The 12,326-nt window shown below is 34.6% G+C and overlaps 2 protein-coding genes across 2 annotated transcripts; one reads left to right on the top strand and one right to left on the bottom strand.

Moving 5' to 3' along the window:
• The first annotated feature begins 2,680 nt into the window (after positions 1-2,680).
• LOC111404097 (uncharacterized serine-rich protein C11G7.01-like) lies at positions 2,681-8,392 on the top strand. Its single transcript, XM_023032832.1, has 9 exons — positions 2,681-2,916; positions 3,388-3,588; positions 3,683-3,949; positions 5,019-5,053; positions 5,138-5,275; positions 5,994-6,147; positions 6,241-6,905; positions 7,044-7,873; positions 8,122-8,392. Exons 1-8 carry the CDS (start codon positions 2,832-2,834, stop codon positions 7,836-7,838), a joined length of 2,340 nt encoding a protein of 779 aa, XP_022888600.1. The 5' UTR covers positions 2,681-2,831; the 3' UTR covers positions 7,839-7,873; positions 8,122-8,392.
• A 1,138-nt stretch (positions 8,393-9,530) lies between these two features.
• On the bottom strand, positions 9,531-11,675 carry LOC111404096 (40S ribosomal protein S23-like). The gene is made up of 4 exons (XM_023032830.1): positions 11,531-11,675; positions 10,171-10,326; positions 9,951-10,077; positions 9,531-9,863 (listed from the first exon to the last, which is right to left on the bottom strand). Exons 1-4 carry the CDS (start codon positions 11,533-11,535, stop codon positions 9,723-9,725), a joined length of 429 nt encoding a protein of 142 aa, XP_022888598.1. The 5' UTR covers positions 11,536-11,675; the 3' UTR covers positions 9,531-9,722.
• Positions 11,676-12,326: the final 651 nt, after the last annotated feature.

Genomic DNA, 12,326 nt, shown 5'->3' with positions numbered 1-12,326 from the left:
TTTTATAATTATATGGGACCATAATCTGACAAACGAAAGATCATTCGGGCATGTTAAATGGGTGACGGAGATGGTATAGCAATTGGATGGAACGCCATCTCCAACCCTACACCAAAATTTGCATAAAATTAAAAATTATTTCCAACCATTATACCAAAATGTAAACTAAATAAATAGGTTTAATCATTTTCTTCTATTTTTTCATTCTTAATAATTTATTTATTTTACAAATACATAAATTACTAAATAAATAATTACGTTAAATTAAAGAAAAGATTAAATTTATTAATAAATATAAAAACACAGTACAATTAGTGAAAACGCAACAAAAATGAAAATATTAAATCAAATAATAAAAATTATGTGATAACAAATATATTACACAAATGATACAAATACCCTATATCAATTACTTTGGCAAATGCAAAAAGATCAAATTTGACTATGCACCATTTCGTGTAAAATGGCACCACATTGGAAAACTTTTGTACCAAATTTTGGTAATATTATTCAGTGTTTTGGTGATAGCATTGGAGATGCCCTTAGGACACCTAACATAAACCAAACCTTGTGTTATCATGTAATTTTAATTGTTGGTCATTGTCAATCTCACAATAATCAGATCAAGCTATCAACCATCTCAATTACCTTTACGTTCTTGCGCCGTATATACATTGATACACCATTACGAGGCAAATGCTGTCATTCTAGAAAAAGGTCTAACGACCATTTGTACTGCAATGATTTAATCATTGCTAGAATAAAACGATCAAGTGCTAGAGATTAAATTGCACCTTTTGAGTACAGTTGACTTGCATCAAGTCAAAGAAGATGAGGCATGTGGTCAAGATAAGTTAAGAAGATGGTGTTGGTCGGAAAAACAAAGCGGGCTTGAGATCAGAGAAATGATTGTTCGCCGTCGAAGGTAGCAATGTCGGTGGAAAACAACACAAAATGGGATGGTGTTAAATTTTGGGATGGAATAACATAGTATCAACTATCAAATATGTTATACAAATCAAAAAAATAAGTAACATACATATAACTCTACAAGTAACGCATAATCACCCTAAAGTGTCGTTTTTATTCTAATGTTTCTTTACAAGCAACATAGTAGCGCATGTTACCCGAATATATAACCAGTAAAAATGTCATTTTCGGTAAAAATTGAAATATTGAATTTAAATGAAAATGAGAAATATTTTTAAACAATTATGCTTGAGCCTAACTCGGTAGATAAAATTTGAAGGCCTCGAGTAATCGCCTCACTCGTCTAATGCTTATAAGCTAACTTTGGTTGGTGATAGAGTCTTAATACACCAAAACAATGAATCAAGAGAACGATGCAAGTGAAATTACCAAAAGTTTTACTCCAAAAAGAATAAATAATGTTACTCAAGAGTCTTCCAAGAATAAAAAATGTTACTCAGAGTCTTCCAAACCCTAGTGAAGAAGGACAAAGGTGTAGAGATAAACAACGTAGAAATCCAAAAAAATATAGAAGCGAAAAAAGTGGGGATGTAGAAGAGACGTCGATGACGTGGAATATTCTACAAGTACTATTAATTTATTCACCATTCATGTCCATTATAAACACTTTCCAAACATGCTCTAAATGAAAGGGCACAAAAAATTGATTTTCTGGCACATGGGTGTAAATGGTTGAGTTGGACCGATTTTTTATAGACTCAAATCAAACTATTTAAAATGATTTGAGAAAAACTCAAAACTAAACCATACCATTTAAAATGGTTAGAGGTTTTCTTAAACTTAAAGCATAATACATTGTTTCAATTTTAAATCGCTATATATTTCTTTCGTGTTCACTTTATCGTCACAAATTGATTAATCATAAAATATTTTCAATAGAAGGTTGGTGATAAAAGAGAAAAGCAAAAATCGTTGGTATTGTGGAGCCTTTGATTTTCGGCATGAAAGTTGGAGATGGGGAAGGTTTCGACTTCGGTGGAAGGGCTTAGGGCTACAACTTCGATGGATTCATTGGTAATAAGGTTATAAAATTAGGATAATTAATTAGTCACTGTTTTAACTCCATTATTTTCTCATTAAAATGAAAAATATGACTATTATCCATCATATCAAATTATCATATTTGACTTTTTATCTTTTGTGTGGGGCCCATAACGACTATATTTTTCATTCTCAGTTTCACAATAATGTAGCTCAAATGAGGGCTTAATTACTCGTATTTGGTAATGACGATTGACCAAAGCATCCATTATTTTATTAAAAAAATTATTTATTATAATTCATTCTAGAGGATAATTTATTAGTCAAAATTATATTTTTTATTCTTTATTTCAAACAGTCAATTAAGATTTCGATTGATTTAGCTCCCGTTTGTTTCTCATTTTTGAAAAAATGAGAATGAAAAATATAGTTATTATAGGCCCCACACAAGAGATAGAAATTCAAATTTGATGATTTGATGTAATAAATAACGATCATATTTTTCATTTTAATGAGGAAATAATAGGAACAAAATAGAGGCTTAGTTCAAATCATATCGTTAACGTGTCTACTTGTACCAAAATGACGATTTTTTAAATGACGGTTTTGTTCAGTTTGCCAATTTGACGATTTCCTGTCCGACCCAATTAACTTTTGAAATAAATAAATATTTTTATAGGAGAAAACCGCCTCTTCGGCAGTTCAAAAATTTCCCGTTGCGCTCTCTCATCATCCTCTCTCTCTCTCTCTCTACTTGCCATTGTCCCATCCATCTCTCCTAGACTCCGACACTCGCAATTGCAAATACAAATTCTTGAATCTACACGGAAAAGATTCTGACCTATCAATTTAACCAAGAAATGGAGGACTCAGAGAAAATCGATCTTGCAGCCGAAGCCCTCAGTCTCATGGATCTGTCGTCTCAAAACGACAATCAAATTTCAGGTTCAGATCCTTAATTTGTGTGGATGCATCTAATATGTATGTCGGTACGCGTAGGTTTGATTTATCGATGGCTGTATGGGCATTTTTCTGTATGTATACTTGTTCCGCCAATTTTTGCCCTACGCTATATGAAATCGAGTATAGATTGGGGTTTCGGAGCTGGGAAGTGGAATGTTTTTTAATTCAATTCCAGTCTTTATATGAAATTTTGTTGAAATTTAGCTGCTAGTCTTGATGTGTCATTAGATTTGTTTTTAGGGTCGGGTTCTTGGGGCATAGAATGCAAGTTTCTTGATAACATTGTGCCATAAAATGCCTGAACATAAATAAGAAAGAATTTGAGGTAATCTGGACGATAACTTAATTATTTCCTCAATTTATATGCTATGCCTTATTTCTCTATTTTTTTATTTTTTATTTTTTTCTGTTTATTAAGGAATTTTAGATATAATGTACTTGAATCCTTCTCAGGAAATCAGACAGAACCGAAAACATGTGAATTTTCGGGAGTTATGGGTCCTACAGTGGTATTGAACACCACTCTTGGAATTGACGTGGATGACCACATGCCTGAGCTCTGCGAATCAACTGATCCTGAAAAAGCGCAAAGAAATGGAAGGTGTAATTTGCGTAAAAGTTTAGCATGGGATAGTGCCTTCTTCAGTAATGCGGGTACTGTTTGTTCATCGAAGCTCAAGACGTGAGTCCATTGTATGGTTGTACTCTACATTTATCATTTTTGCTGTTATCATTTCAAAATTTTCAGGTGTCCTAGACCCAGAGGAATTGTCCACCATGATTAAAGGAGCTGAAAAGGATAAAAATCATATATTACCTGGAATTGAAGAGGAAATAAGAAGGTCTATTGATTCTATATCCACTCTAGAAAATGACAATTTTACAATGGAGTCTGAGGATGACTTGTTTGTAGACATCAGAGCTTCCATCCAAAGATCCAGTAAAAAGGTGCCCAATGCGACAAATAATATCAGTCAGTCAGCAGCCATGGAGATAGATAACCAAGCTATTTCAAGTAAGCAACCTTTTTCTTGATCTGGTGTATATGACTGTATCTCTGCTTCATCTATAATTCATGCACTGCACAATATTAGGTGTGTGCTCAGGAAAATTAATGGGTTGATATTTAAACTGAACTTGAAAACTGCTGTTTCCTTCACATTCACTCGACATTCTCCATAATTTTTTATACTTTTGTTCTTAGTTCCAAAAATTCGAGCAAAATGATAATTATTCTTTTTGACTATTAAGAGGACATGTGGAGTATGTTGTGAACCAAAACCTAATCAATTCTCATGTTACTCTTTTGCAACGTGGTTACGATATACTTTCAACATCTTCACCTATTCTGCGGTGAGTGTCATTCAAATAAATTCTTTCAATTCATCATCTTACCTTTGTTGGAGTAGCTTTCTGATATCTTTCGAGAAATGCCCATTCTGAAACATATCCAGCTTCATTTTACAATCACAACCCTACTATGAACTGGTACAATGCTGTTTCTTCTCGACTTGATGTTCTGCTGGCTAACTGCTATAATTACCTTTATTTCACAATTGCACTTGAAGGTGGAAACCAGATGATTCACGAATTCAATATGTTCCTACAGTTGCAGGGATTTTAATTCTAGCAACCAAGAGTAATGCCAACCAAATAAAATGGAATATATTTCGTTTGGGAGCATGAATGCATATTGATCTCTGTTGAGGTGAATCAGATATTGGCATGACAACGTACATTGATAATCTTAGAGTGCTGCTTTTTGGCTTTTCCAAATTTACAGAACAGAAGAAATAATTACTATTTTCATGTACCAAGATCAAATAATTTCCTGTGAATTGCATCCATGTATAAACATCAGGATTAGTATATAGCAGACTTGCTCTCTTTTGGTGTTGCACAAGGTCAAGTTCCATGCGAATTCTGTCTCATGTTCGTGTTTTGTTGGTAGAAAGAGATTTCTTTTTCTTTTTCTATAGGGAGTATTATTATTCTGCAGCACTGCATCTAGTCATTCTTCTTGTAAATGTATTTAAAACCATTATTGTTGTAAAACTGGTAAATAATTATTCGAACTGATACAGCTTTGAAGAAGGAAAGCCTTGCTTCTCAAAATAAGGTACGTTCAATTGACTGGAAAGTGTCTCCTGGTAATCATGGTTTGATTGCTGTAATGACTGGAGATTCTGATACCAAATTTCAGCTGCACTTGGAACCAGCTTTAAAGAATACTAGCAGACAAACTATTAGGATGCCAAAATGTCAGCCAAAACAAAATGTTGGGACGCAAGGATCAGGAAAAGCGAGCAAGCAGGATTCTGGCCATTCGCAACTAACCCAGGCATGTTATTGTTTGACTTGGAGACTCTCTCTCAGCAGTACATCAAGTATCTCTTAATTATGGCTGTAAAGAAAGAATGGAGCTTCTGGATACTATGCCTAATCCCCTCACCATGTCATTAGACAATTATGTCAAGAGTATTAAACAATAAGCTCTTCTTGAAAACTCATCCTTTATTATTTTCTCTATTTATAAGATACGAAGTTGGTTTGGTTTATTATGTTTGATAATCTTATATTTAGATAGAGCACCCTCTGAGTGCTGTATTTATTAGAATGCATAAACTAGCAATGTATGGCGCTACCTCTCATATTGACATGCCAAACTTTCAGCTATTACCAAACTAGCAATGTATGGCGCTACCTCCCATATTGACATGCCAAACTTTCAGATATTACCAACACACTTAAGGGGGAAAAAAAAAATAATAATAAATAAATAAATTTAGCATTCTATTTAAAATGTAATTTTATTGTAAATCATAGATCTAACAACAACCAAACGGAGTGGAAAAAAGGGATTTATGTAGCTGATTCCAAATTTATCTGTAACAAGACTTAGTTTGTTGTTATTGTTGTAAGCAGTGGCCATGGATTTCCTTTCCACCAATCTGATAAGGAAGTCGTCTATTTGTTTGAATGTCTTAGTGATAATATGTATCATGGAATTTCTGATTCTGTTAAATGACTGACACTAACCATATTTTTGTTTGGTACAGTCTCTTACTAAGATTAACGAGTCAAGTTCATTACGTCCTAAGCCACCCAAAGCTATCAGCAGGGCCACACTCACTTCAACATCAGCAGCAAAGCGGGATTCCACGGGTAGTAGTCATGTCAAATCTGAAATTGGAAGCTCAAAACCTAGTAGTGGTAATGAGCTCATGACATACAAAATTTTTCAGCAGCAGATCAATTAATATTTTTATAGTTACGAACTGTTGTTAATCACCTTGACAATAACAGTTTCTAGCAAAGGGAGTCAGGCAGCAAAAGTTCCCGTCTTAAGTGGTGCCAGAAGGGTATTGCCAAAGCCTGCACCATCGTCCAAGTCCTCTTCTTTGGGGTCTTCAACTGCAAGCAAGGTGCTGTCTACAAGGTCCTCTATAAGTGATAGCTCTGATAGTATGTTGTCTAAAACCACTGCTAAATCTCCATTAATGACTGCAAGAAGAAATCCATTGAAAAGTAGCACCATTAGACCAGCTTCCTCTGGTTCCATTACTAAAACACCCTCAAAAGTAGGACTGAAGAGTAAACCACCGCCACCCACTCTTTCAGCTTATCTGAGATCAACTAAGATATCCTCAAGTGTATCTCCAGCTAGTTCTATTAGTGAGTGGTCTTCGGCATCAGCATCATCTTCATCATCTTCAACAGTCTGCCAAAGGTCTATTAACTCCAGGAACAGCCTAGATATCAGTTCCTGTCCATCTGTGGATGATAGCATCGTCGCTTTTGGTCTGAGGAACCATTCTACGGATGGAAATGCAGATGAACGTGAAAGTAAGGAAATTGCTTTACCTAATAAGAATTTAAATAAATCCTCTACACAAAGTGGTACCCTCCAGGCTCCTGCAAAACCATCAGGACTTCGAATGCCATCTCCAAAAATTGGGTTCTTTGACGGGGTTAGTTTTGTGGCCTTATCTTAATACTTGCTTTTAGTTTCAAATTATGGATGTAAATATTTATAAATATTTTTCTTTCGTTCTATAACTTTTAGTATTTACATTTTTTAACTTTAGCAATACTTGGCTACATTGCAGGCAAAGTCATTGGTTCGGACTCCTAATGGAACTCCGCGCACTCAATCTGGCTTAGGCAATGTGCTAACTAAGAGTGGAGCTGCTATCTGCAGTCCCAAAGGGAGCTCAAACTTAAAGCCAAAGACTGGGAAGTTTCCAACGGCTAGAACAGTATCTTCTTTGGCAAATGTAAAGCCTAATTTTCCAAAAGCTAGGTCTCCAGCATCCATTCCACAAAGATCATGTGCATCGACAAATGATTCTCATGCTTTAACAGAAGTAGAAAATTCTCCAAGCTTATCTAATGAAGCTCAAGGAAAAAGAAGTGGAGAAAAAAATTTGAAATCACAGAAAGTTCGCACCGAAGGGTCAGATGGAAATAAGCAAATTATAGATGCAGCTATTGGTGTCGTTATGAACAAGATTGTTCCTGTTGAAGATAATAATGCTCTGTGCTCTAAAAGTAATGGGCAGAGAGTGGATAAAGATGCATCAGACGACCAAAATCATCTGAAGTGTTCACGTTCAATCTGCAAAGAAAATGAAGATCAACAAGAGTTAAGGGGACCAAAGACTGATGTAAACACAAATGCTTATAGCCAAAATGATGAACCTTTATCTGATACAAAAGACTCTGCTTCAGTCTCTTTCCCTGCAACAGCCACTACAACTGCAGCCAGTAGAGAGCCATTTGCTCACAAGGATTCGTTTTACAACAGTGAATGTCCTCCTGATCCCTCTAAAGAATCAGCAGTCCAACTTGTCGAAAAGACAGCTGTTCCCATGCCTACTTTCGAGCAGAAAGAGAACGTCTAAAAATACGATTCACGCTCAGCATCTTTGTTGCTCAGGTATAGTTACACTGTTCTTGAAGATTAATTAGGATCCATTTATTGGTAATTCATATTTTCTAATTGATGAATCTCTTCTGTGCTGCTTTCTCTAACAACGAGAGAGAGAGAGAGAATCATCTTCTTGTTCATCAAGTGACACCTGAATCACTTCACGTTCCTGCACTTCTGGCTTCTGCAGATATTAACACAACAGAATTTTTGAAAATAAATTGTTAGCTGAACCTACTTGTATTTATTCCGTGCAGAGGGTATGACCGTCGAAGAGGGATACCTGGAGAGTAAATTTTGTTCAGAGGGTGATAAAGAGGCCTAAACTGAACGGAAGGGAAATTTTATACAAAATTACATGTGATGGTAAGCTCAACATTTGTTCCATATTAAACATTACTAGACAGCTTTCCTAATAGATGAAGTTTTGGTACCTATGTACCAAACTTCAAGCTTATTATGTCAGCTTAAAGTTGAACTTTATTTATCTTGTTTGTCGCAGTGTCAGTTGCACGTGGTGTGTTTTAACTGTTTATTTTTCTCAATTTTTATTTAATAACGCAAATATTGCACCCCAAAAAATTCATCGAACTTGAATTGTCAATGAGACGTTTTGAAAAGGAAACATAATCTCATATAATACAATTGGTCCTTTATATGTGGATGCCCTTTAATAAGTGTCTTGGAAATTAAGAAAAAAAAAATGTGAATAAAAATGCCTTGGGAAATAAATTGGGGGTGACGTGCACGAAGAGGTTGTGTCCATTGTTCCCCCAAATCTCCTTTTTCGCTGTTTCTAAGAGAATTTCCATTCTATGGAGCAAAGATGCGTACAGCAATTCCTAGAGTATCTGGTGGAACAATGACGCTGCCAAAAGTTCACCTAGAAAAGAGTAATGTTATAAATAACAATTACACGACGTTAGATGATAGATTCAATTATAACATTATTCCCCAAAAAATAATTGATGCACAAAACTGCTAAAATCAGACAACTTACTCAAGTAAATAAGGGCGCATTTGGTTTCCAACTATTATTTTCTTTCTTACTGTCCAATTGACAAGAAAATACATCCTTCTGATGAAGGACATACAAGCTATTTTCTTTATAACAATTCATATTTTAGGCCTATAAATTTATTATTTCATTTTTGTAGCAAGAAAAAATAGTAAATTTACCAAGTTTAAAATATATATTATCTAGTAATATATCAACATAAAATTATTATGTTTTACTAAATAATCAAATTAGTCGAATAAATATCATAAAACAATTTTTAAAATTTTTAAACCAAACGCATTTTCTAGTTTTCTATTTTGAAAAAACCGTTTTTCAAAATGACAAACCAAACACCTTTTTTGTAATTCAAAAATAGTCGATCAAAACAGATAATTACAAATAAATTTAAAACTGAAAACAAACCAAATGCACCCTGAGCTTTTCCATTAAAATTCTAATAATAACTACAGCATCGAAATCAAGCCTAATAATTTAATAATCATTATAATCATAAGTTTTGATCTGTATCCTCAAAGGCTCTGAACCTTCCGTACATACAGTGCTATTTATCGAGTTAAAGACATGCTCTTTGTTAAACATTTCCATTCTTGCTGACAGCACATTTGTGTGCCAAATGATCATGAACAAAAATATTGCAACATAAAGTTGAAGCTGGAAAGAAATGATAAATATTAATCCACAATATCAAAATTTCAGTTCAGTAAGTTGATGGCATACTAAATTGTTCGTGAATCTAAAGACTTTTGTCTATTCATCATCTCAAGAAGCACTCAAACAACAGTGGGGGGGTTGGGGGGGATGGGGGAATTTAAATAAAAAAAAGAAAAAAAACAAAACTTAAGACCTAGGCTTTTCCTTCTTCTCCTTGAAGAGAGCCAGGAGAGAAACACCTGACACCTTAACCACCTTAAATCTAACCCCAGGAATATCTCCCACAGCATGACCCTTACGCCCAAATCCAGCAATCAGCACTTCATCCTGTGGGAGAAACATTAACGAGGTTGGGAATTATAGAAAATAAGTAGCGAAAATATCAAAGCAATTAAACTGATAACAAGAACTCACGTTTTCCTCGATATAGTTCAAGCAACCATCATTAGGAACAAAAGCAGCAATCTTCTTGCCATTCTTAATGAGTTGAACCCTAGCACACTTGCGGATGGCAGAGTTTGGCTGCTTGGCTTCAATACCTCTGTACATAAACAACAATATAAGGAACTGTTATTCATATATGAGCTGGAAAAGAATTGACTTTGAAGACAAACAAGGTAGAATGTGGTCTCACGTCTTTTCAAGTACAATGCCTTTGGCATGAGATGAACCAGCAAAAGGTTTCTTCCATTCATTTCCAAGATGAGATTTCTTATAGGCCTTGTCAGCCCACCTTTGTCTTCTACGGTGGGACTTGAGTTTGCGACCAGCTCCCATACCACGTGTCTTCCTGTAAAGATAATAGTTTACAAAATCATAAATCTATTCAACATGATTGGAATACCATAAATGTTTATAGCTAGCTAGTTGTGGACAACACAGAAATTGTAGTCGCACTGCATCTCATCACTGAGAACTCCATAGGTTAAGCAATAAAAGCAAGGAAGGATAATTTTTCTTAGTGTTTATATTACAAGCCTTATCAGATTGGTCTCCTGACCACTAATAATATGAATAGCTGACCACAATGAAATCTCAAAAACTATCACTTGTTGCTTTTGCTTCTTGCAGGTTTCACATCATATATTGCTCAAGAAGATAAGACTACCAATCAAGTTATACACAATGTTGTTTGAAAGGTTTATGTAATAATGCTTGTACAGATTCAGAACATAAGTAACAATAGAGAAACCAACAGAAAAAGTCTGTGTTAGTAATCGTAATAATCCACGACAAGGTTGAAAAAATTATGAACCTCAACAGGCTTCTAATACTTCCGATAACCACATTCGAAACAGAAAGTTAGAATGCACAAGTTAGAATCATTATTCCCTACTTTGAGATATGAATACTATTAAGTTTCTCAAAGTTTTACGACTCATGTCACCCTTGCAGTATACACAGATCTGTTTTAGAGATATGATTACTATTAAGTTTCTCAGTTTTTTGAGTCATTTCATCCTAACAATATACACAGTTCTGTTCGAGCAGTAGAAATCTTCAAACACACAAAAACACAAAAATGTTGATATTTCTAATTACCCCACATTATTACATATTAGCACTTTCTAGAGCTATCTACATTCACAATTACCACAATCAAGACACAACATAAAATAAATGAATCTCCTACTTAAGAATTGGTATATACAAGGAAGGAAAAATCGAAAAATAAAGCAACAATCTTTTGGTATGAACTAGGAAGAGTAACGCAAAACCTATTATCAAACTCTTCATTGTTTCCCTTATTCATAGAACTGGAGCACTCGAAATTTAAAATCTCCTTATAATCAACTAATGTCCTATCATCCTAATTTACCAATCAGAGTAACGCAACAGCGATTTAAAACTAATCAATCTTCAATTCAAAAACACGACATTATTACTTTTCCAAGAATATAGCTCATAGTTCGTACTGGCTTACGCACTTATTTTTTTCTATGCATCGAGAACAGTAATAGAAGTATATACGTAAAGAAGATGAATATACATACCCCATTGTTGCAGAGTGAATAGAACGAACAACTCGAGAGCGTTGAAGTGTAGGAGAAGAAGAAGAGGATGCGCCGAATTAGTGTAAAACCCTAATCCAAGAAGAACATTACGAATGTGTGCGAGTTATAGTAAAGCCTTGTTGGGTCGGGTATCTGAAGTCCAGTGGCCCAATTACACCAGTTGGTCCATCGTTCTAGCAGATCACACAAGCCTATCGAGTTTCGAAGAGAAAATTTTACAATTAAACTAGGTGTACAAAGCAGCAACTTACAGACCTCCCACAAAACACTCTCATAGAGGTTGGGCCCACGCAAGACCTCATGTAATAAAAAATGACAAAAAGAAAAAAATGACGACTTAACCCATTGTGAGATATCTATAAGATGCCTGTGAATAATAAACATGTAATCCCAGCACTGTTCAAAATTTTAACAAGAAGAATGGAAGACTTCGGCCAATGAAAAAATGCTTTATCGATTTATCATCCTCCAACTATTAATAAATGTCATGTTGCACCCTAACATTGTTCACAAGTGTTAGTTAAGTGGTACCATAGATAAGTAGGGTTATCAATGGATCGAATATGGATCGGATCTATTCAAATCATATCCGATCCGTTAAGAATAATTATCTAATTCAATCCGATCCGATAATCCGACAAATATTTGAATGTTAAATTCAAATCCAATTAGCCATGTTATTGGATATCCGATCCGAATTTGAAAAAAATTAGGAAATTTAAAATTTTATTCATTTTTTCATTAAACATCATAGCCTTAACAAGATTTTAATTAA

The sequence above is a fragment of the Olea europaea genome, chromosome 11 (assembly GCF_002742605.1).
Source record: "Olea europaea var. sylvestris chromosome 11, O_europaea_v1, whole genome shotgun sequence".
NCBI lineage: Eukaryota > Viridiplantae > Streptophyta > Magnoliopsida > Lamiales > Oleaceae > Olea > Olea europaea.
The sequence above is the reverse complement of the archived record's forward strand: the minus strand, read 5'-3'. Positions and strand labels throughout refer to the sequence as shown.

Coding starts and splice junctions, on each gene's coding strand:
- LOC111404097 (XM_023032832.1), top strand. CDS start 2,832: ATGGAGGACTCAGAGAAAATCGATCTTGCAGCCGAAGCCCTCAGTCTC. Junction 5,276..5,993: donor GCCATTCGCAACTAACCCAG/GCATGTTATTGT, acceptor TGTTTGGTACAG/TCTCTTACTAAGATTAACGA. Junction 6,906..7,043: donor AAATTGGGTTCTTTGACGGG/GTTAGTTTTGTG, acceptor GCTACATTGCAG/GCAAAGTCATTGGTTCGGAC.
- LOC111404096 (XM_023032830.1), bottom strand. Junction 10,078..10,170: donor GGCATTGTACTTGAAAAGAC/GTGAGACCACAT, acceptor GTTTATGTACAG/AGGTATTGAAGCCAAGCAGC. Junction 9,864..9,950: donor TGAACTATATCGAGGAAAAC/GTGAGTTCTTGT, acceptor TTTCTCCCACAG/GATGAAGTGCTGATTGCTGG.